Source organism: Zootoca vivipara, chromosome 7 (genome assembly GCF_965207765.1).
Source record: "Zootoca vivipara chromosome 7, rZooViv2.hap1.1, whole genome shotgun sequence".
Lineage (NCBI taxonomy): Eukaryota > Metazoa > Chordata > Lepidosauria > Squamata > Lacertidae > Zootoca > Zootoca vivipara.
Genome location: NC_142590.1, coordinates 52,641,340 through 52,667,460, shown reverse-complemented (window position 1 = coordinate 52,667,460; position 26,121 = coordinate 52,641,340). Strand labels below are relative to the sequence as shown.

At 43.0% G+C, this 26,121-nt stretch overlaps 1 protein-coding gene across 3 annotated transcripts in view; it reads right to left on the bottom strand.

Annotated features, from left to right (window-relative positions):
• The window catches only part of MDFI (MyoD family inhibitor), a 55,320-nt gene that overhangs the window by 16,334 nt on the left and 12,865 nt on the right, over window positions 1-26,121 (bottom strand). For all 3 annotated transcript variants that reach the window (XM_035122992.3, XM_088674233.1, XM_088674232.1), the window contains one exon: window positions 3,329-3,544. In XM_035122992.3, coding sequence (XP_034978883.2) covers window positions 3,329-3,544 — 216 coding nt within the window. The remainder of the gene's footprint in view (window positions 1-3,328; window positions 3,545-26,121) is intronic.

The window sequence follows — 26,121 nt, the reverse complement described above, 5'->3', positions numbered from 1 at the left end:
ATGTAAGGCTGGGAGAAACTCCTGACTGAAAGCCACTGCCAGTCAATGTATACAGTACTGAACTTGGCAGACCAAATGTCTGACACACTGCAAAGCAGCTTCCTAGGTTCCTAAGGGAATGTTTGTACAGTAATGAAACAAACTCAACATCTTGGCTTCTCCCTACCCAATACCATCTAAAGAGTGATGATCCAACCTGCTATGTAAGCATAGCAACAAGTTCCGACTCAAGTTCCAGAACTAACAGAAGTGTCGTAATCTGGTGGATGCATTAACACCATGAGTATTCCCTTGATCTGGTCACTCTAGTCACACTGTTGTAAGGTAACTAGGACTTGTTCTAGATCAGGGATGGGGAACTGGATCCTTATTTTCTCCCCACTCCAGGGACTAAGCCTGACAAGCAGTTGATGCCGCAGTGACAGCCAGTGATGCATATTTTTGTATAGCACTGTGCATGGAAGCCCTGATGATCAGCTGATCACTGGAGCTTCAGAAGCACTGCACTTTTCAGGCACCAATGACCAGCTGATCAGCTATGCTTGCAAAGTACTCTACACCCAGGCTTTGCAGATCAGCTGTTCTGTGGTACCTACAAACTCCATTTAGCCCAGCCTCACCTTTACTTGCCCCAAACTTGATGGCATTCATAATAGCTTTGCCAAAATGGCATTACAGAGCAAACGGGGAGGCCTGGCAGGTCTAATTAGGTCTGCAAGTCAGAAGTTCCCCATTATCGCTCTAGACAAACCTATTTTGTCTAGATGGTTTTATTACCTCTAATCCCCACTCTGCTAGCTGGGAAGAATGCAAAATAGGATCCCGAATGGTGTTAAGTTGGAGTGGCTTAAATGGAAGCACAAGACCAACACTGGCATTGCCAGTTAAAGATGAGAGGTCTACTTCAGATGACCTAGCCATGACGATACTGTGACAAATGATTCACAAACAAATCCACTTGAATATGGAGATGCACATTAGGTCAGATCATGGCGGAGCAAAAACCTTGCTCTCAGTAATCTTCTTTGTGGTGGAGGGAAAAAGCACAATTTATAGTATGCTTGCAAAACCAAAAGCTTCTCCTAAGGAGAAAGATCTCTCCTTCAAGGAATTTTCGTTCGAGGAAGCCACCTCAGGGAGTGGTTTGAGGGCCAGTGGCAATGTGTGTGTGTAAAAACCTACAGCAGAGGCGCAACATCTGGGAGCGTAGCTGCTGAACCTCTCTGCAGAGGGTGCAGCATGACTCATGAATGTAGAATGTCAACAGGCAAGCAGCCCAGCACCAGATGCTCACAGGCAAGCATGTGGCTTCAGAATTGCAGGGTTTCATTACGACAGTGTTTCTAGTACCCTTTCCCCAGTAACCTTTTGTTAAATATATATGTCTGCACAACAAATGATTTGCAGAACTCACCCAAAGTATTTTCCTAAATGAGGAAAAGCCTTTGGGGGATGAAAGGGCATATTAGTGCCCAGAAGAGATTGGTGTTCTTAGGGTAGGGCAATCTCCCCTTCCTTGTTTTCTTGTTGTCTACTTATGGAAGGTGCCATTGGGAGCAGAAAAGGGAGGTGATGGGTGCTAGTTTCTACCACTATGGTCGTAATAGCACCCTCTCAAAGCTTCCGGGGGGGGGGGGTTATCAGGCTACCATGACATGTGTTAACCAGTAATATGCAGTTTGGCCCTCAAAGTAGCTTCTGGTGCTACTTTGTCTCAACACAGATCTGTGTCCCAAGACCCATGGCATCACCACTTTGGAATGGTGCTTCTAGACGACTTGTTTCTTGAGCATTTAGTCTGAATTACCTATCTGATTTAGCTGGAGGGCTTCCCTAAAAACAGCATCAATAGATGGCAGTAATAGAGAAAGGGTAGGCCAAAAGAGCTCTGTGCACCTGTATATCAAGTAACTTTCACACAAGTCAGTGTGTGCTTGCACTGACTGCTGAAGGGAGCTGTGCATTGTGGGGGAGCACCTGCACTTCCTGGCTCAACAGCCTCCATGGAAAGAAGTTATTCTCTTGATGGAGACAACCTCACATGTAATCACCTAGTTCTACAGTGTGGAATTCACATCCCTGAGAATGGTATAAATCAAAGTTTAATCTCTCAACAGAAGGAGATTGTGCGTGTCCACCCCAATTTTCGGTGGATTACCCTGTACTGGCTGCTCTTCAGATTTCTAAACAACAGCTGTTGTATCCTGGTCACACTTCAATTTTTTTCTATCCAGCCACGAGTGAGTGCAAGAAAGGGGGTGGGGGAATCAGAAAGTGGGAAATAATTAGTCTTGGTATTTCCAGTTAAGGAAGATCCAGAAATAAGTTCCTATCACTAGAGGAACAAAGGATTTATTATTAAAAAATATTACCATCTTACAATCGGGAAAGATTTGGAAGCAGGAGAGTTTTATGGGCTGCATAAGTGCCTCAGTCATTGACTGATATTTGAAAGGCATTTTCTTACCAGGGAGCAAAGTCAAAGTTGTTAGACAGTGGAATGGTCTCCCTTGGGAGGTTGTGGACTCTCCTCCTGGAGGTTTTTAAGCAGAGGTTGGATGGCCAACTGTCATGGATGCTTTAGCTGAGATTCCTGCATTGCAGGGGGTTGGACAAGATGACCATTGGGTTCCTTCCAACTCTGCGATTCTATGATTCTTCAAATACCAAACTGGTGTATGGATCTCTAAACAACTTGAAGATCTCTGAAAATGGGAGGAACTATAATGTTACCTTTGCTTGTTTCTTGGACATTTGCGGACTCACGCCCAGCTGTGCAACAGTTCTGGATGGAAATGGTGAAGGAACTCAACAGGATGATAAACTAGAAACATACCTTTAACCTTTTTTAAAAAATTCACTTCAAAATGAATTTGTATTAACAGTACAGTGTCTTTACTAACAGCATAAAAAAAGATTATTCCTAGATACTGCTAAAAACAGAAAAGGCCCATCATTTAAAGTGTAATGACAAGGGTTTTGCAAACAGCTCTGTTGTATAAAGGGAGTAAAATATGTCATCCGAATAGGTAGTAGACAGAGAACAAATACCTAAAGAGTTGGTGACCTTTTATTTACTGAAAGCAAAGCAATCTTGTTTATAATAGCATATGTACGGTAATTTATTTTTGACAGTTTCATTACTTCTTTATTTAAGATAATCTGATTTTGTCTTTCTAAAAAAGAATGCTACCCCAAATTCATTGCCCTATCAAAAGTAAGTGAACGTTGGGGGAGAGATTTTGGTAACTTTTAAAGGTGGGATTGACAAAAGTTTCACGAAACAGGAGGCCTTACTATCCATTAGAGACAGGGGCAATAGACATACGTGTTATAGCTTCTCTCGCTACTGCGCCGTCCTCAGATTTCCTCTTGGAGGGCGCTGTTCCATTCACCAGGGGCCTGCAAGATGCCGAGTGTTCTTGTGATGGGTTTTCTTCCTTCACATCTGTGGTCTGATGATGAGCTGAGGTTGGCAAGTTTGGAGCAGTTGGTGCTACCGCTGAATTCGGCATGGAGGAAGGGCACGTGTTTGTATCTTGGCCTGAAAGACAGGAGACAGTTCCAGCATAAGTGTTGCTTTATGCTGATGACAGCAGGCTCCCCTGATGAAAAGGAGGTATCCTCACAACAGCTCTCACCTGATTAGAGATGATGGATAGCTTACTAAAGTTTGTGTTCCCTCCCCTCCTTTAACACACACCCGCCACTTATCAGTTCAGACCTACAAATCTCAGTTTACGAAGCAGAGATACCTACAAGGTAGTGTTGTGCTGAAACTTGTCCTCCAAATATTTCTTCCCCTGCAAAAGAGGGTCATTTTTCTGACTAATTTGCTGGATGCTTTAGCAGCAGGCATAGGACTAAGCCTATTTCATTGTCGCAACGTGGCCACAGAACAAAACACAAGAGCAATTTTTCAGTGCAGCACTAATATGTGCCCTGTGGCACCCCTTTATTGCAATACAACCAATGTTACTTATGTTTATTAACCATGGTTTCCTCTCACCCTCAAGGTCTGAAGAGAGGTACTATGGTGATGTCATGTCATTTCTTTTCAGACAGACCTGTAACTACCATACTTCTTTTCTAGTGGGCATAACTGAGCCTGGAATCAAAAAGGAATGGGGTGGTGGTCACTTCTCTTTGAAACCATCCCCATTCCTTCAAAACCATTGCACTTCCTTGCCCCCCGCCTGTCCCACTTTGATTACTTATTATACCCAAAGTGGGAAACTGATTACCAGGTTAGGAACAAACTAGGATCTTCAAATTCTGGTTCAAGATCCTGACTTGTTCCAGTCCTATTAACCAATATTTCCCCATTTGGACATAAGAAGAGCTGGCTGGATGAGGTCAACAGCCCTTCTAGCCCAGCATCCTGTTTTTGCACTAGAGAAGCAGATGGCTTTGGGAAGCCCACAAACAGGACATGAGCACAAGAGCCTCTGCCCACCTGTGATTCCAAGAACCTAGTATCTTCAGGTCTAATGGAAAACTAGAGTTAATTAACCCCAGAAGTGCTGGATTGCAGCATGCAGAAAAGAAGAAAGGAGTTGTATGAGGTTGGAGCATACAGGTGCAAGGCTCGTCCATATATTGACTTAATAAGCCAATATATCTACATTTAAGCCAGGCCACAGAGCTGTGATGCATTAAAAGTATAAGTAAAATGTATTCCATTACCATATTTTTAGTACCCTGGTGGGAAGGACAAAAGGGCGACTCAAATGTGTATTAAGCACTGTGCAACGAAGAGAATAGTTAAACTGTACAAATGCATTTGTAACAGAGACTGTGAAAGAAGAAATAAGGGACGATACTTTTCCTGCATTGTTAAGTCAGGAAAGGGGGACTTGTGGCCCTCCAGATGTTGTCATACTCCACCCCCACCAGCATGGCCAATGGTCAGGGATAATGGGACTTGTGGTCCAGCAACATCTGAAGGGCCACAGGTTCCCCGGCTGTCCATTAGGAAATGCGGGGAGTCTGACCTTATGAGAGCTTTCTAGGCCATATATGGTCTGCTGACCAATTGCCCTCTTAAGCTAATTTGCAATAAACCCTTCTGTCTGCCTGAGTTTGGCCTCAATCTGAAGGAAGAGCTCCGATGTCAGAATCTCCTTGCCATTAATGGCAAAACATGGTCACTTAAACTAAACCAGTTGTGCTCAATACCAATTCTGTTTTCCACCAGGAAAGAGCCAGAAATGTTTTGTGAATGAGAGACACTGGGGTGTTTACACCAGGATGCCATTGGCATTCAGAATTAAATTTATCTCATGCGCAAACCCCAATTATTGATGCCACTTTTCTTTTGGCACACCGTGCCTTTCGGCGCAACAGATGCAGCTTACCCCGCCCCCCCCAATCTATGGGCCCTCTGTGTTGGGGAAAGCTGCTCCTGCTGGATTTCTTGACCATCACACACCTGTTGAAGGCACAGGAACCTTGCCAGAAAGAAGGCGGAAGCCCTATTTCTGAGATCTTGACTAGTGGACAGATGGAAGGCCAAAAGGTGCAATACAGTGGTACCTCTACTTACAAATGATTCAACTTACGAATGTTTCTACTTACGAATGGAGCTCCGCCCGCCATCTTGGATGTGGTTTACATAGGATTTTTTTTCTACTTACGAATTTTCAGATAGGGTTGCTTCGACTTACAGATTTTTTCTCCCAATGCATTCCTATGGGATTCGACTTACAATTTTTTTCGACTTATGAATGTGCTTTCGGAACGCATTAAATTCGTAAGTAGAGGTACCACTGTACTTAATAAGCAAGCAACATCTAGGAGTTGTTGATTTTGGCCAGGCCAATGAAATTTGCTTGTTGTGCACTCAGGAGAAGCACATTCCACCTCACCACTTGAGGCAAAGCGGGAATGTGCCGCTGTCCCTGCTGCCACCTTGCTGGCACCTCACGGCTGGCACCATGCCTCTCTTACCTGTGCAGTGCAACAGTGTCCACAAAGTGCCAGCAGTGGCACCGACTTCAGGTGAGATCTTGCAATATCTTGCTGAAGTCTTGTAAGATCTCATGTGCTCTGTGTGCACTGCAGATCACCTCTAATGGTATTTATCTTGTTACAGGTAGGTAGCCGTGTTGGTCTGACGTAGTCGAAACAAAAAACAAATTCCTTCCAGTAGCACCTTAGAGACCAACTAAGTTTGTCATAGGTATGAGCTTTCGTGTATCTGAAGAAGTGTGCATGCACACGAAAGCTCATACCTATGACAAACTTAGTTGGTCTCTAAGGTGCTACTGGAAGGAATTTATCTTGTTTGTATGCATGTGAACATGGGTTTCCCCCATAGATACTGACTGCAGCTTCAGCATTCCTATACACAGGGGCTTGGTTTTTTTTGGCCAAGGTTAACCTGTGGCATGGGACATAGAGTATGCTCAGGCCCTGTAGTACAGTTGCAAAGTGTGCAAAGGCCACACATCACATCTTGGGAGGGGGAGTAGGCTAACTAGGACCTTCTTCTTTCCCCCTCCCTGCTGTTTTGCTGCTCTGCCTACCCCCATCCTTCCATGAGAGAAAGTATGAGGCTGGGGCAACAGAAGTATATAGGTGAATAAATCACAGCCCATAGAATAGGTAAATAGGCAGCAGATTGTGGGTGAAATGGATGGTCCAATTAGGACTTTGTCAGTTTTGGTTCCTCTCCATTTCTTGTTTTTCAAGTCTTAAGCTCCATTTTCCACATCAGTTTCCAAGTTTCCTCCTCTATCTATCTATCTATCTATCTATCCCTCATGAAAATTATCCAGCATTTTAGTGCATATTTCTATGAATATGCATTTCTGTACGTAATTTTGCCAATATACACCTTTTTTTGCAATTTCCTCTAACATACAATGCATATGTTTTATTTTCACTAAGTATAGATATGCATCTTTATGCACACTTTAGTAGATGCATTTTTGTATACTTTACTTGAGCTGAGAGAGTGCTTAGCAAAATTCTGCGAAGTGCAATCTTTGAAGGATCGCAGATGTTTCAGTATTGCTTCAGAAAGTGTGAATTAGCTAGGCTCGCCTTTATTTGAGAACTGAACCAAATTTCTCCCCCATCCCTAGATCCAATCCACACACAGTGCGGTGAGCCTAATAAAACCATGTTGGCGCTCCTGTGTGTAGCCAGTTGTGTAGTACAGTTGCAAAGTGTGCAAAGGGAAACCTGCCTTATCTCAGCAAACGACTTGATACAACGGAGGAATTTTATCAGGTGAAACGGAATAATCACACACAAATGACCAGAGCATAGATTCACTGAAATCACACCGAGACTCAGGGTGGTGGTGGTGGTGGGTTTTGGACCTGCAAATCCTTCCTCTCCCTCTTTTTAGCATCCCTCCGCCCTTCCCGGTTCAACCACAGACCTGTTCACTCCCCACCCACCACCCACCCTCAGAGCCCCTTCCTGCTCCCTCCTGGCACTCAGAATAGCAACAATTTACACACAAGACAAGCAGCTGGAGTGCAAAAGCTTTGGAGGGGTGGAACCACACTTTATATAAAGTAAATTACACCTTAGGCGCAGCGAGTGAGGCCAAACACCCATAATTACACTGACGCTAACAACAAGACCTACTCTCAGCCAGGCAGGGGGCTGAGGGCAGGAAGCAAGAGGCCCTTGGACCCGTTATTATACTCAATATAACAAGAGGTCCTACATGCAGGCAGACAGGGAGGAAAGGAGGCAGACTGCACATGCACGTAATTACAGTGACTGTATCACACAGCCCTGCGTGAAAGAGAAAGGGCTGGATCCTCAGGCCATTACAGTTAACAGGCTGCTTTCTATAGGCATCGGAAGGCTTCACATCAACCAAAAGGCTGGCCAGAGTTGGGACTGGTGGCACAGCAGCAAGATGTGCTAAACACACACGCTTGGATCCTAAGTTTAAGGAAGTCTATGGCACTCATAGAGGGACCCAGGTGGCGCTGTGGGTTAAACCACAGAGTCTAGGGCTTGCTGATCAGAAGGTTGGCGGTTCGAATCCCTGCAATGGGGTGAGCTCCCATTGCTTGGTCCCAGCTCCTGCCCACCTAGCAGTTCGAAAGCAACCCCAGAGCGGACACGACTGGACCTGATGGTCAGGGCCCCCTTTACCTTTACCTATCTAAGTAAAAACATAGCTCATTTTGCAATACCATGTTCAAAAAATCCCGATGACATCTCTTTAAATCCAGGGTGCTTTGCAGCTTTATGACAGGTATTCTAGCAAGATTCTTCATTTTTTTTATTAAAAAAAACCTGTTTCAGTGATGCAACCAAATTCTTCCAGTCAAGAGTCATGGTCTGTGACTCTTCTCTATCCTGCTGCACCTCTGCATTCCCTTTTAGCAGGAAGTAATTTGGTATCAGAATTACTAATGAGCATTCCAAAATAGTTTTTCTTTTATATATTTAAAAAATGTACTCTTGGGATAATAAAACTGTTTTGAACCTTTCTACATTTCTTTGAAAATGTAGCTTTAATCTAGGAGACGTTTTGCTGATAAAAGTGTCTCCAGAAAGAGAGCTTGTCTTAAAATAATTCCAATACCGAGGAGGAAAAAAACTGGAACGCCAAACCAATATTTGTCTTCCTGTTTTTGGACACAAGGCTGTGTGTGTCTCTGAGAGGGCTTTCAGAAAGCCCCTTTTTCTCCCATGGACTAATCTGACAGGCAGACTGTGGAGAAACCATCCACGTTAAGTTCCCTGGAGTGTGGCTCAATGAGCACAGCTGAACCAGGTCAGGAAAAGTGCAATGCACTTTTAATGCTTATATATTCCATGGAAAGTATGAGCCTGTATGGTCTTTTCCTTAGCTGCAAGGGTTTTAGCCTCCTTGACATTTCTCTTTTTCTTTAGGCTTTTTTTCCTGGAGAATAAGGGCTGTTACTTTGGGGCTTTTGAAAGACATTCTAGCAGTGATCTTAACTGTATCAAATTTTGTGTGGTGAATATGTTGCTTGAATCTTCTTTCTTGTGATGAGAGAGGGAAGTAACCACATTAAAGTGAACCCCTCCCTTTTTAACAACTTAGTAAATTCTAACTCTCATTGTATGAAGGTTCATTCAGTGAATATATTCACAGTGGCTCGTTTTGGTCATCATCAGGCAAACTGTGGTTACTACTAACCAAAAGTTGTCTCCAAATCAGAGTTGGGAAGTTGGCGGTTTCCAATTCAGATAGCTCAATAACATTTCCGGAACACCTCACTCACCAAAGCTCCAGCATATCCTTCCTGCCTAAAATAAAATAAAATAATTTGTTCCCCCTGCTCCTCAGTGACAAAAGAGAGAAGAAGTACCCCCGCCCCCCCCAAAGGTTCCTAGCAGTTAACCCTCATCTACCGGGTCCAGGCAACCTGTAGTTTGTGTGAAACAAGACCCATAGTGGTGAATCAGAAGTGTCTGAGGATCCAGGAGGGAACAAGTGTGTGTGTGGCCAAACAGTGGTTTGGTGATGTCATCTGAACTGACCCAGTGTGAAAACGATGCAATTAATAACCTTGTCATTATGACTGCAACATCTGCAAGTGAGCTATGACTCATCCCTAATAATCACATAAGAAACCAGCCGTGGAACTTGCTGGGTCGATGACTGTTCAAGTGGCTGTTTTACTCTAGGTACATACAACAGAAAGCAACAACATGAAAGGTTGTATTTATGCCAGTAGGTGCTTCTGGAATAGAAAACATGAAGCAATAATTTGGAAAAAGGCCTCTGAGCATGAGCAAGGTGCCTCATCCTTTACAATCAGTTAACCTACCAAAGTTCCCATATGCTTAAATAACTTATGAGCACGTATTCTGTGGAGTCCATGTTTTGAGTGCCATGAAGGTAAAAGGTAAAGGGGCCCCTGACCATCAGGTCCAGTCATGTCCGACTCTGGGTTGCGGCGCTCATCTCGCTCTATAAGCCGAGGGAGCCGGCGTTTGTCCGCAGACAGCTTCCAGGTCATGTGGCCAGCATGACAAAGCCGCTTCTGGCGAACCAGAGCAGTGCACGAAAACGCCATTTACCTTCCCACCGGAGTGGTCCCTATTTATCTACTTGCACTTTGATGTGCTTTCGAACTGCTAGGTGGGCAGGAGCTGGGACCGAGCAACAGGAGCTCGCCCCGTTGCAGGGATTCGAACCGCCGACCTTCTGATCAGCAAGCTCTAGACTCTGTGGTTTAACCCACAGCGCCACCTGGGTCCCACCCCCCCAAAAAACCACACCACTAACCATGCAATTTACTCAAAAGTAACCCCCATTGCCTCAACGCAAAGCATGACAACTGCTGTATTTTTATGTGATGGGCCCAAATATTTCACCTTGGCAAGCTTCTATGCCTGTGGCATTATAAGCTAGTGATAGATCAACTTTTCTCAGTTCAATTTGGACTCTAATCAGCAATTGCAAATATCATTGCAGAAGGCTCTGGAAAAATCAAAAACACTCAGAAAATTTTTATTCTGAGTGTTCTAAACTAATGTATATGTTTTTTGTGCATGCATGTTACTATTCTGGAACACAAGCGTATTCTTGGTGTGCTCCTTGGTAACTATAAAGTAGAAGAGTGGGGAGGGAGCTCCAGCAGCAGTGGTGATGGTGCTATCATCCACTCACCAGACAGGCAGGAGATGCCACCCAAGAGAAATATCTGTTGCTATGGTCAGACTCCAGTTTTTTCCTACTCCTTTGCAGATGCAAGTGGAGACAGATCCTGGCAAGTGCTTGTGCATGTGTGCTTAAAACCACCACTAGTTAGACTCATGAATTGCTTCAAAGGTCACATTTCATACTGAATGCCTTTTGGTACATAAACCTCTTAAAATTTTGACATTCCCAGTCCCAAGGGACTGCTCAGAAGCCAAGCTAAAGGTAAATGTAAAGGTACCCCTGACCATTATGTCCAGTCGCAGACAACTCTGGGGTTGTGGCGCTCATCTCGCTCTATAGGCCAAGGGAGCCAACGTTTGTCCACAGACAGCTTCTGGGTCGTGTGGCCAACCCTTTACCTTCCCGCCAGAATGGTACCTATTAATCTACTTGCCCTTTGATGTGCTTTCGAATTGCTAGGTGGGCAGGAGCTGGGACTGAACAATGGGAGCTCACCCGGTTGCGGGGATTCGAACCGCCGACCTTCTGATCGGCAAGCCCTAGGCTCATTGGTTTAGACCACAGCACCACCCGCACCCAAGCAGCCAAGGTACTGTCCTGTAAATTACATTCTCATGTTAAAAACTTATAGTCAATTGCAGAGAAGCATGGTTTCAAGGGGTTAAACCAGGCATCCCGAAACTGCGGCCCTCCAGATGTTTTGGCCTACAACTCCCATGATCCCTAGCTAACAGGACCAGTGGTCAGGGAAGATGGGAATTGTAGTCCAAAACATCTGGAGGGCCGAAGTTTGGGGATGCCTGGGTTAAACTGAGTGATATCAGAGAACTGAGCAAACAGCAGCTACTGACTTACAGCACCTTTGTCTGATGAATATAGACTGCACAGCGGGGGGGGGGGAATCGTAATAGTCTCGTTTTACCTTATGAGCCAAGGACATTCCTTTAATACATTTGGGCATTATAAACAGGGAAACATTGTACTCCGAAACCATTAATTACAAACTTCATTGGCATTTCTAATGAAGATGCTGTCTAGCCAGTTTGAAGCCACAGCAGAGACTGAAGTTATAATATGAGATCTGGTTGGCAGAGACTCTTGTTTCATTCTGGTACCAGCTTAGAACATTTCTATTTACCAAGGCATTGGTGGGTGCTAGTTAATTAGTTTAAGAGGAAAATGTTCTGCAGCTTTATGGGCAGTTTTATGATTATCTGTTAATTGCTGCATTTTTATCTGATCCATTTTGCTTTAACTTGTTAATTTTTATGCTACTGGGATCAGCTGTCTTCCACATTGACATCAAGTATAAATTAAAAACATTTCTTTGGCCAGGTGTTTAGGATGCAGCCAACTTAATAAAAATTTATTGCCTGTTGCTTAAGTTTTAATTGTTGAGATAGATAATAAAACAGTAATTAAAATTTTGCTATGTGTTGTAATTATTATTATTATTATTATTATTATTATTATTATTATCATCATCATCATCATCTGCCCTGGATTCCTGTGGGAGAAAGGGCAGGATAACAAATAAAACAAAAAACCATAGATTATATAACCATCTTAATTGGCAAACCATGGTTAACACCTGCCTTCCAAAGTAAAAGCAGAAACCATGATTTGAAGTGGGTTCCCCCATTTGTTGGGACAAACAGTTGCCACAGTTTGCCAATTCAGATGCCATTGCAAATTATGGCTAGCATTCAACAGGAAACTGAGAAGTTACAGTTCATATATATGCCACCTTTCAGCCAAATAGATCCCCAAGATGGCTGTCAAATACAAAATTCAAACTACAAAGTGAAATGTATGAAGGTTTAAGATAGCAATCTGAAAACGTTGGCAGCATTAAGATAAATTCAACAGTGTAAATAAGATTTGATGGATGTAATAATGGAATACTGAATTGTTTAGTTTATGTAAAATATGCAGTGATTTATGGTATGCAAAATGAACCATGGAAAGAGAAGAAGGGAAGTCATTGATATTGTAAGGATGTTTAAATGAGTATTTAAAATGGTAAAACAGAAGATCTAATAATTTTTTTAGATATATAGATAGAGATATATCTCCCAAAGACATCTTTAACAAAAAACATAAAACCCAAACACATTTTTCCCGCACAAAAAACCCCAGTTTTCCTCAAATGTCAAAGAAAGGGAAGTAATCTCCCCAGCCCTGATGTTTCCAAACACACTCTTCCATCATGTGCAAGAGAAGGAAATGTGTGGGCCTACAACTCATTTCCAAATTTACTCAATCATAGTTTTAAGGAGAGTCTGAATTAAGTCCCCAAGACTTTGATGTAATTATGTCTTAAGACAGCCAATGTCCTTTTTGGGTTCTGTTTATTTTTGCTGCAACATCACATTGCTTTCATGTTCATTATGACCCACAAAATCTAGATTTCTCTGAACAGTGCTGCTGCCTGGCTAGTTATGCACCACAATTATTACGGCAGTTAGCATTCCATCAGATCATCAGATCATGGAATCTGAATTATGTGTTCGTTTCAACAAAATACTGTCTTGTACAGGCACCCCCAAACTTCGGCCCTCCAGATGTTTTGGACTACAATCCCCATCATCCCTGACCACTGGTCCTGTTAGCTAGGAATCATGGGAGTTGTAGGCTAAAACATCTGGATGGCCGCAGTTTGGGGATGCCTGGTCTTGTAGCATCTTTAACATTAATAGATTTATCATGGAGTAGGTTTGGTGGACTAAAGCATTGGTCTTAAACTGGTGGATCAGGACCTATAACTCGATGGTGTAACGCTGGAAAATGTTGATCACTTCTCCTTCCTAGGCAGTTATCTTTACACAAGGGCCAACATTGATGCCGAAATCCAGCATTGCCTGAGCTCTGCGAGTGTGGCTTTCTCCCGATTGAAGTGCAGAGTGTTTGAGGACCGGGACATTCGCAGGGAAACCAAAATGCTTGTTTACAAAGCTATTGTATGTACCAACCATACTATATGCTTGTGAAACATGGATCACTTATAAATACCATTTCCAACTCCTCGAAAGATTCCATCAATGGTGTCTCCGAAAATTTTTACACATCACTTGAGAAGACAGGCAAACTAATATCAGTGTACTGGAAGAAGCAAAGATCACCAGTGTTGAAGCAATGATTCTTCAACATCAACTTCGTTGGACTGGTCATGTTGTGCGGATGCCTGATGATCGCCTTCCAAAGCAGCTACTCTATTCCAAACTTTAAAATGGAAAGCATAATGCTGGTGGTCAACAAAAGAGGTTTAAAGACTGTCTCAAGGCAAATCTAAAAAAAATGTAGTATAAACACTGACAACTGGGAAACACTGGCCTGCGAGTGCTCCAGTTGGAGAACAGCCTTTACCAAAGGTGTCATGGGCTTTGAAGAAACTCGAAATCAGGATGCAAGGGAGAAATGTGCTAAGAGGAAGGCACGCTTGGCAAATCCACACCGTGATCAACTCCCGCCCGGAAACCAATGTCCCCACTGTGGAAGGATGTACGGATCCAGAATTGGCCTCACATTCACTTACTGTGTTTATTGTTAAAACCGTGTTTATGGAAGACAATCGTACTCAGCTACGACTGATCGCCAAAGAAGAAGATAACTCAGTTGCAACCTGGTCTTAGCTGGGTAACAACAGCATTAACCACCACCAAAAAATATGTTTAAAAATATTAAATAGTCCCACCACCACCACATGCCTGCTTGGGTTAGATATGGGTCTGGGTCTAAAAAGGTTGAAGACTGATAGACTAGAGAGTGTCTTCAGTTGGACACTGCAAAAGTGAGGAAAACAGGGAGGAAACTTCCTACAAACTCACACATCAACAGAGCTGTGCATACTCTCTGCAATATAACTGAAAACCAAGGTGACATAAATTCTGCATGAAGAACTGAATTCTCACTCAATATATGCAAAATGCAACTTAAGTACACCTGCATATATTTGCCTATTTTGCATAATTTATTCTGTTGCTAGTTTTGCCATTCAGGGAGTCTTTTTTCAGCTGAAGAGCAGGGTAAAAATACTTTAAATAAATGTAATAGGAAACTGTGGTGCCTACTATGTTAGTGCCATTTGTTTTATCTCACTGTTTTTTTGTGATGATTTGTATTACACAATGATTTCCTTTTTTTCCACCTAAACTACTGGTCACTCCGAGTACGTGAGTGTAAAAGAACAGGTTTTATATCAGGCATTACTACTACTACTACTACTACTACTACTACTATGCAAAGCATTAGACCTCCTTTCCACATAAAATCATAACAAGCCCCTTTCTGGATCCTGAGATTTTATATTTCAATCCTACCCATTTCTACTCAGGGATTACTTCCACTGCATTAAATAGGGTTTGGTTTACTTAGAATTCCAGGATGAACCAGGTGTGGTCTACTTACATTCAGGTCTACTTTTTAGCCATGAGGTCTAGAAACTCATTTAAAGAATAAAAGCTAAGATGCACCTCAACCAATCCAACTCTAATATTAGGTGTGTGTGTGTGTGTGTGTGTGTGTGTGTGTGTGTGAAAAACACATAGCCTCTGAGTACAAGCTCAGCCAACATCAAAGCAGCTTTGATACTTGCAATGTTATTCAATACTTTGCTGGCAATTTGATTTTATATGTGCCCATTTCCAGAGTTCTGTGCCAGATGCACATTGTAATCCTAAGCATGTTTATTCAGAAGCAAATCTCAGTGAGACCAACTAAGTTTGTCATTGGTATGAGCTTTCATGTGCATGCACACTTCGAAAAGCTCATACCAATGACAAACTTAGTTGGTCTCTATGGTGCTACTGGAAGGAATTTTTTGTTTCAACTACAGCAGACCAACACGGCTACCTACCTGCAACTAAATCCCAGTGAGTTCAATTAAACTTCCTCTCTAGTAAATGTGCTTAGGCATGCCACCTCAGGATACACTGCAAAATGAGTCATTTATTCCATGTTTGCGTAATGTGTACCTCAAATGCAGTGGACACCTCAAGGCAATGCTGCAGTAGAAGCATTGAGTGTTAGCAATTCTAAAACTCAGCACAATTTCTGCATTCACACTTTTGAATGTGTAGGAGGGAAAGGGCTGCATAGCAAAGAAAAGAAAGCAGTCAATGATTTGTGTTTGTAAGCAGGGGCCTTTTGGATATGCTTTCAATGAACCTTCCCCCAGTTCATTGAGATTTTGCATCATTCTCTCAGAGAAAGGCGCATATAAATAACTTTGGTTGCAGACAGAAACCCACAAATGGGAGGATGTGTTTTGGTGGCAGCTGAGTTCTGTGAATTGTCTTCAAAGTTATAATGCTTGTGGGCAGACACTTGAGCCTTATAATAGGGAGGTCAAAACTGTGGTTTCATGAGGTCGATAGCTGCAATCCTGCATGAAATTTACACATGCCAATGTCCCATTATTTTCAAGTGACAGAAGGCTCCACTCAGCACTGTGTTAGGAGAATGCATATATGTCAAGATTGTGAAGTCTGGTGCAATAGTTTGTTTTGCCACAAATGGGGCAGTGAGATACTGTATACTTCCTTCTTCTGCCAGTTGGCCACAGCAACACAAGCAGCAACTACGGTAAATGTTTCTCCCCCTGCCTGCTAATTCCATGAAAAGAAGCCTTGATACATACTGGCCTGAGCAAGATGTGTTGCATCAGGTTTTTGTCTACATGGGGAATGGGATTAACCAAACATATGAGGTACTTCCAGACGGGCTGCTTATTTGCACAAAATTTGCTTCTCTCACACACTTGCTAGTTAAATCAACACACCACAGCATAGTCACACGAGCAACAGGTTATTGTCTTTGTTCATGTGTTATGTATTTTTGTGTCTATATATTGTAAACCGCCCTGTGATCCTTGGATGAAGGGCGGTATAGAAATTGAACAAAAACAATACTTACCATTCTAGTTTATGAGTTTGTTCTCCAAACGGCTTGTTTACATTCAGTCTGAAATGAAAGCACTAGAGCCTTTCAGATTCAAAGCTATTTGGAGAAAGGGAAGTGGTGGCTGAGGAGTCCAAAAAGTAGGGTTGTACTGGCATACTGAAAGACAGACCATGAAAGACATGCAGTTTTCCAAGTTCCCTATGGGTAAAACCTGGTGCTGGATTTCTGAGCTAATGGAGGCATCTGCTACTGTAAGAGAAGCGGTTTTTTGTTCATCAGTTCTTCTTTCCTGCTCATCCCTCTGTGCTATTTACCATGCTTTTGGAGAGAGCCCCCCCCCCCAATAATCTAGAATGGTTTTTTTTTATAAGTGCAAGGAATTGCAGCAGGAAGACAGAACCAGAGAAATCATCTCTCCGGTTACATTAGCAAAAAGCTTTTGTAGACCCCACATTGCACGGCTTCCTATCTTAATTTACTACATTTGAAAGAGGTCTTTGCAGTGCAACTTTAAAATGCTTTTATTTTAAATTTGGCTGAAAGCAGTAGTCCTTATTCAGAGTTACTTATTTTTAAGGACACAAAGAGTGCATCGAAAAACGGAGATGTGGTACATTCCCACCATTCATTTTATTTCTGTGCAAATGCAGAGATGAGCTTGAAGGCTGGGAGAAAGATAAATATGGTACAGATCACCTTCAAGAGGTTTTGGAAACTGCAGACCTTTCACACAGATCGTCATGCCAAGGAAAATTATGGAGAGTCTAATTAAGGACATGCTGGTACAGTAATTGTATAACCTTCTGGGGTCAAACCAGCACAGGTTCTTCAAGGGGAAATTGTGCTTCTCTAACCCGTTAAGAGATCTTTTGAGAAGTTAATTGAAGATTAGATATATGGGAGCTAGTGGACATCATTATTAATGAGAATTATAATTTGAACACATCCAACTCTTTTGTCGCACATCAAACTCATCGCTTAGCTTAGGTTTTATTAAAATGGTATCATCCAAGGCAGTGACTATGCAAGATCACGCTGCATTAGCTTTTCCATGAAATATGTATGCCAAAATGCTCATCTATAGAAGTTTCCAAGCGCTCAGTGCCTAGGCCCAACCCCAGATGAGATCTAAGGGTGTGTACACATTACCTGACTTCTGTGTGATTAGCTTTAACACCAGTTAATACTGACTCTGCATGCCAAATTGAAACAGTCTGGGATTCAACCTTTGTTGACAACAATCAAGGTGTGGATGTAGCAAAGAACGTAAACAGCATGTTCAGCAAAAGCTCGAGCCCATTGCAATACGTAGATCCAGGAAAAGGTGCCAACACCATGCACCAGCTCTACCACCTTCTGCTAGGATCACTCAGCAGTTGGCTATACAGTCATACCTTGGTTTAAGTACGCTTTGGTTTGAGTACTTTCAGTTTAAGTACTCCACAGCCCCGTCTGGAACGGATTAACCCACTTTCCATTACTTTCAATGGGAAAGTTTGCTTCAGGTTAAGCATGCTTCAGTTTAAGTACTCCGTGGACCATCTGTACCACTGAGGTACCACTGTATATGAACTTGTTAGTACACTTTCCCAACACCAGTACACTTTCAATACAGTTTATATATAAACCAGGGTGGAGCACCAAGATCACCCAATTCTGTTCCGGTTATGATCAAATTCTGCAACCTGCATTAGCAATTAGGCATTTTTTTTTGTATATTATTCTGCATTTGCTTGTGGAGCATCAAAGGCTAATGCATGACCTAAGCACTGGAAATCTTGCTCAGCTCCCCCTAGACTTCTTATATTTATAAGGCATTACTGACAACGCTTTCAAACTTCTCTTCACTGCTTTAAAGCTGTCTTGAAAGTGAGAGTGTGTATGTTCAGGTTCTCAGAATGTTCAATTCTCCAGTCCACACCAACTTCTCTGTTCTTGCACCATGCAATTATGGAATACATTTGGCCAATCCCCATAATTAGGAGGTTGATATTCCAGAAAACTGAGGCATGATGTGGATCATCAACGTAATCAAGGCAGACTGGTGCATAAAGCAGAGCTGGAAGGAGACTGCCTGTCACCAAGCTCAACTCTCTGCATTAATACTTGCACATTCATCCCTCCCACCACAATTTTAATGTCTGTTATAAGCAGAGAGCAACAAGAAGAAATCCAGAAGTCATTTTGACCTGCAGGGAGCAATGAAATCTACCAGCACTTACCACTGTTCCCCACTTCATCACTCTTCAGGTCTGTTTTGAATGGTTTGAGCTAACATCATTGCTGTTCTCAAGTTCAGGACACCAACTCATCTCGGGACCAAAGGTGCACCTTGTGTACCAATGAATACAATGTAAGCTTTCCATCCATACAAGACCCAGGTCATGCTTTATTGACAGCCTCAGCACTTTATTCAATTTGTTTCTCAGCATACCAGATAAGATTGAGGAACAAATGAAGCAGGCATCCCCAAACTTGGGCCCTCCAGGTGTTTTGGACTACAATTCCCATCATCCCTGACCACTGGTCCTGTTAGCTAGGGATCATGGGAGTTGTAGGCCAAAACATCTGGAGGGCCACAGTTTGGGGATGCCTGAAATGAAGTATAACCATACCCTGTATGAAAATACATGTCAGACAAACTCAAGATTGCAACACTTCCTAATCTGAGTCATCATGACGTGATTGAGCTCCATGCAATAAATTGCTAACTGGCCTGTTTTGTGGTTCTTGCCGTGTAAAATTGTTGATGCATAGTGGAAGTCTGATCTTTTGCTACGCTGTACAGATCTAGCCTCAAAACTCCCTTGTAACATTGCTGGTTACAGTGAGACCACTGCCTCAGGTAGTTACAGACATACCTGTATTGTATGAATGTCTCCTGTTTAGGTCCTAGGCCAGAGGTTTATAGGGTAGTTGTACTGCTATGTACAAAGGGAACAGTTAACTTGAGAACAGGGTCATATCAGCAACAGGCAGACATCCTCACAAGATTACTGGAGATAGGCTTCCCAATGACAAAGTTGTGAAGAGAAGGCTTATTCCAGTTCCATGAGGCTAGCAGTCAAAAAGCCAAGGCACAATGCAAGTTACAGCCCAACAAGGTAGCAATCCATTGCATGCAACCTTTCTCAAGAAGGTTTTGCACAAAGGCCTAGGAATTAAAATTTAAAGCTGTCAAACTGGATAAACAAGCAGGATGGCTTGTGAAACAAGCTGGATTGACAGTAGGGCAACCTGAACTTTTGTGTCTTAACAAACAGACAAGACTTGAGGCGTGAAACCAATTAGCACTTGATCTGCCTGGCAGTTCCTTTGCACACACACTATGGGCTTCTCCACATTTCTGCTTGCGGTTCGAGGACCCGCCCCCATGAGCAGAAGAAAGGAGGATTCAAATGCTGCCACGCCGCCTTAAATGTCTGTAAACCCCGCCCTCAGGCTTGGCGCGGCAGCAGGGATAGGCTGTAGCAGGGGGCCGATACATGCCCCCCCTCTGCTTGTTGTGAGGAGCAGGTCCCACCCGCAAAGTCTCCCCTCCCGGAAGTGGAGATATCTTGTCCCACAGGGTCGCTGTGTCCAAGAGGTTTTGTGTTTGTCCTGTAGCTTCCCCCTGGAAAACACACTCTTTAATCTTTATGGCAATCCGCAGAAAGACTAAGCGCAGTTTGGTCTGATTCAGCACTGAGCCATGGGTTTTCTGGGGTGTGTGTGAGAGAGAGTTGGGGCAAATGGAGGTGTAGATGAGCCTTATGTCTCAGCATATAGGGCAGGCATAGGCAAACTCAGCCCTCCAGATGTTTTGGGACTACAACTCCCATCATCCCAAGCTAACAGGACCAGTGGTCAGGGATGATGGGTATTGTAGTCTCAAAACATCTGGTGGGCCGAGTTTGCCCATGCCTGATATAGGGGATATGTGTGTAAGTCAGGTTAGGGCAGGCATCCCCCAAACTGCGGCCCTCCAGATGTTTTGGCCTACAACTCCCATGATCTCTAGCTAACAGGCCCAGTGGTCGGGGAAGATGGGAATTGTAGTCCAAAACATCTGGAGGGCTGAAGTTTGGGGGTGCCTGGGTTAGGGGAACATTTGGCCCTCCAGATGTTGCTGAACTGCAACTCCCATCACTCCTGACTACTGGCCATACTTACTGGGGCTGATGAGAGTTATGGTTTGGCAACATCTGGAGGGCCAAAGGTCTCTTACTCCTGGTGCAAGTAAACACAGCTGGACACGGGATGAAGAGACTGGCTGTAGTTTCTGTGCATGTGTCCAGCACATGTTTTTATAAAGAAGTTTTCTGCTTTCAAACTTTCTAGCGCTCAGCAGAATCAAACCTGTTTGATACGTAAAGTCCAGTTCAGCCTTCACCTATGCCAACCATGTACCAACATCCAGCACTTCTGAAGAAAATTGTATACTCTGGCAATAACAGCATCCCCCCCCCCAACAACTACCAATTAGTTGCTGGTAAAAAGACAAGCAGAGTTGTGATGCTGTCATTTCACTTCCTCTCTCCCCCCCCCCCACAGTTACTGCTAAGCATGGCTAGGTTTGAAACACAGTACATGTTTGCATAAATAAGAGGTGTAATGGAAAATGTGTGACACTATACTATGAGAGCTTAAGCAGGGCATGCTGGTCCCACAGAAATGAGAAACAGATAAACTAGCGCCAGCTAGTGCTTATGATTCTGGAAGGAAGCTTTTGAATCTTCCCCCGCTTTATATGTGAGCTGCAGAATGTTTCAGAAATACATTTTTTTGCACCCTGCTGCCCTGAGAACTTAGAACTTCTAAATTGCTCATGTACTGAGAGCAGGGATGGGCGAGTTCGTCAATTTCTGTTTCTTGTTTTTCTAACCTTAAGTTCAATTTTCCACATTCCCACATCAGTTTGTGATTTTTTTCTTAAAGTCCTCATGAAAGTCCATCAGCATTATAGAGTGAATTTCTCCTTACATAAACATGCTTGCATGCAATTTCCCCTAATTTACACATTTTTTTGCAAAGCAATTTCCTCCAATACAAGGCATTTTTGCAATGTTACTTGCACTACTATACTGTATGCATTTTAATGCATATAGTATATGCATTTTTGAACCCATTACTTGGCTGGAGAACTGCATTGCAGTGACTCCTGAAGGATGGCTATGTTTCTGCTCTCAGATGTTTCAGGAAGTGTGAATTAGAGAGAGTCATCCTTAAATGGAAGCTGAAATCAATTTTCTCCCCATTCCCAAATAAGAGTGAATAGCTGATGAGAGGAACTGTTAAATAGCAGCACTGCATTCCCATACCCGATATTCCTTCTGTTGCTAAGCAAGCCACCACAAATGACAGGTTCCAGAGACACCATCGATTCTTTCAATCAATTACTTTCAGTCAAACACGGGCCAATTTTTACCAAATTCAATTACTTTTAAAAAATTCACATTAGTATACTTAAAGCCCTAAGATCACATGGTGGCCTTCGGGGCATGAATTCAGCTTTCCCCAGTCCACCCACTGCCACTTTGCATTACTTGCCAGAAGCAGAGCAGATAAGCAGGAGATACTAGTTGATACCGTGAAATCTGAATTAGGGTTCAAGGCCTGTAGGCATGGTGCCTGGCACTGACATCTGAGGAGACCCAACCCAGATGTAAAACCATATTAATTCAGAGGGTCTTGAGTCCTGGGTGAAATAGATCCATTTTTGACAATCCAGGAAAAAAAGCCCAACACCACCCAGATTTATATTAATTATCTGTACCTCGGGTCTGGGGCCAAATGCAGTTCTCCATGATTCTCTGTCTAGCCCTTAGAACTCTCTCTAGGCCAATCCTGTTTGTAGTACCTAGCAGGACTCATAATATCCCCTCCCACAAAGCATTCCCACCCACTGACTTCCTCATATTCCCTAGAGGCAGCACCCATCCCACTGCTATGAGGGCCACACCCTAGACGCCCAGAAACCCCACATGACTAGAGAGAAAGGAGAGGCCACTGGTTCTGAGCCCTTCAGGCTCCCTGTCCACCCCCTCAGAGTCCCATCCTGAGGCCAGTTGAAGTCAGCTCTTTCTTACTAGAGTGGAGAAAAGGAATGCCTATCTACCTCTCCCTAGCAACAAAGAAACACCACATATGGCAATGTCAAAGCTTTTGTTGCAGTTCATGCAGGTTTGCCAACCAGACACCCCAGCAAGTCTCCTGGCCCTTGGGTGATGGCTTTATAAACAGCACGGTCTTAAAAGATCTAGGCCAAACCAAAATGAACGCAGGTAGAAACAAAAATTTAAGTCCATGCATGCATCTGTGTGTGTTTTACTGAAGGTTCACGTAATAGTCTAGAGCCTTCTATAAAGTTCTGTGTCCCACAGTTCCTGCTGATGTCACATGCCCTTTAATCCTGACCCTCCTTGTACAATCCATCATAGTCTATTTGGAATTTACAAGGTTGGCTGATGTGGTCAGTTGATCTTCTCTGAAACAGCAATAAAAATTCTTAACACACACGGTTGTTGGGAAAGACATGTCCCTGGTGCACTAAGCAGACCAAAGACTAAGAACTGGCCAGAGGTCAGCTAGCTAATTCTTTACCTCCTCTCCCTTCTTTGCATGAATGAACCTTGACCAGACTTTTAAGCTTCTGTAATCTCCCATATCTTCCAGCACTGTAGAACAGTTATGCCTTGAAGCCAGCAATGCTCCTCTTGTCCCACCCAAGAGTCATTTTCTAACCCATAAAAAAAAAATCAAATATGCTGCCTTTAAGCATGGTGCCTTTTTAGATGTTTTGGGCTACAACCCCCATCATCCCTGACATAGGCCATGCTGTCTTCAGCTAATGAGAGCTATAGTCCATAAGATCTGGAGGGCACCACGTTGGCTACCCCAGTGTTACTGCAAGTCAGAAATGTCCAAAATCAGAGCATGTCTGGATCTGCATCCACCTTTGTCCAACTTAAAAAAAAATGTAATGGAACACATTTTGAAAAAATTCTGAAATTAAAAAAGATGCAGTTCCTATTTACATCAATGGCCTCCGACCCTTAAGCCAGTGCCACTGAATTCAACTAAGTGATAATCTGTTTGCTAACCATTATTGTTTGGACCACCCTTGAGCACTCATTGTTTTATAACTAGATTCAGGATCTTTGTTTTGGAGGCTTCTTGTGTCACACCCAGAAAGTAACAAGAATATTTTTTCAAAAAAAAAAAAAATCTGCAGTATCTGGACATTTCAACACAGCTGACAGAAATCAGAAATTTAGATTTCCTGTTTTATTATTGCTTATATTACAGCAGGGATGGGGAACTTGTGGCCCTCCACATACATGTTGTTGGACTACGCCTGCAACTCTCCTCACCAGAGTAGACCTGTTTAAATCAATGCAACTAACTTAGACAAACAGGCCAAACCCTACGCCAAAGGATAAATGGACATAAATCTGACATCAGGAACCATAAGACAGAGAAACCAGTAGGAGAACACTTCAATCTCCCAGGACATTTTATACAAGATCTCAAAGCAGCTGTTTTATTACAGAGAAATTTCAGGAACAGACTGGAAAGAGAAGTTTCTGAATTGGAACTCATTACCAAGCTTAAAACCATGGAGCCACCTGGGATGAATAAAGACATAGGATTCTTCTCTCACTATGCATGATCAAGCTTTCTTTAGCGCCTCATCCCTTGCTTCCCTCCCCCCCCCCAAGGACTAATTGCAGTCATCAGCAGTCGTTAACAGCCACCTACAGGTTTACCACTCCCATCAGCCCATCACCCATTCCCACCCACCCCCACCACCCTCTGTATATACATAAGGGTCTGACACTTCTGTTTCAAGTGTATCTGAAGAAGTGTGCATGCACACGAAAGCTCATACCAAAATAAAAACTTAGTTGGTCTTTAAGGTGCTACTGAAGGAATTTTTTTATTGAACTATAGGAAGCCATGACCTCAGTAGGTGGCTTTGGGCAAGCCACTCGGGTCAGCCCCCCCTTGCAATAATACTGCCTTACCTTTATTTATTCATTCATCTCACTGAGTCACTTGACCTATATCCTAACCCTTACTGGACTCTTGAATTTTAGCATCATAGCACAAGACGACTGCAACCAAAGCATGGCCTTCCAGCTTCTGGTTAGAAGGCTCCAGTGAAGAAGAGTGTGCCAATTTTCAAGGCAGTACCAATAGTTTGTACTTTCAGGAAGTTCTTCCTAGAATTTACTTGAAACCCCTTTCTTATCATTCTGGAGCCACAGAAAACAAATGTACTGCATCATCTATGAGGCAGCCCGCCCTTCCAATATTTGAAGATGGCAATTACATTGCCTCGTAATAAGTCTCTTTTCCAGGCAACCAGAAAATGCAAGTGTAGTGCTTTGAACGCAGGAAGACACCATGCAAATATTATTATTACTATTATTATTATTATTAGTGGTGGTGGAAGTGGTATTAAAATTGAAAAGTTCCTTCAGAACCTGCTTGTGACCATTTTCACAGACTCCATCTTAAACATTTTATAGCTGGTTTACTCGTCTGCTTTAGTTTAGTCTGGGCTGTGACGAATCATGGCAGAGGAAACCAAAACACAAAATAAGCAAGGTCAAAACAAGCAACCGTCCCTTTTACAGCACTTAATAACCCATCTTTGGTTCAGGCCTATCAACACAGATCAAGCCAGGGAGCCTTTGGCCAGAAAGAGCACAGCCTGGAACCTAGCATGCATGTGGTTTTACAGTTCTGGGAAAGAATGAGAATATAAGTATATAAAACTCAATAATGCCCCAATGGGATGTTGTTTGGTTTCTGCAACTAATAGATTCTAGTCAGGCAATTTCAAAGGAAATCCAATTAGAAATTAGTGCAAGAATGCAATGCTTAAGCAGCAAAGAACAAATCCCAGAAGGGGAACTTATTTGTTTTGCTTTAAAATTGGAACCCTTGGAAGGGGCAAAAAGCTGCTTATTGTTTCTCCTCTGACTCTCTTCAGTTTATTATTATTTTAAACATATGCAGATATGTCACAAGTTGTAATGAAAGCTGAAGAATAGGGTTGGCACCTCATGAAAGAAAATTCTGGCATTGGGGGGGGTACGACTCAAACTGGATCTACTAGACTCAGGTTTTTTTAAGCAATATGAACATGGGCGTAGGCAGGGGGGCAGGAGGGGGCAGCTGCCCCCCCTAGAAGCAAAAAATTAATGTATTTTACAGACCATAACCAGCACTTTTCCCCTCCAAAAACTGAAGTGGAAAGGGCTTTGCTTTAGCAAGAGCAGCTAAGTCTCCGCTTACTGGGGGGGGGACACACAGCTGTAACAAAAACACATCAAATAAATAAAGCAAAGTGGCTACCAGTAGTTAAGCAGTTAAGACAATGGAGCAGATATCCCCAGGCAAGATTCGATAGCTGACCATTTCATCCTATTGTTCTTAAGTGGGAGTTGTTAATGAGCATTCAGGAGCATTAAGAGTTCTATTGGCGATTTAATGGGGGTGCAGAGGATTCAATTTGACTAAGGTGGCTCTGCAAGGCTAAAAGGAAGTGAATAAGAAAGGGGGGGGCTGTAGCTTTGACAGACACAGTGATGTTTATAAAAAGCAGTGGTGTTCCA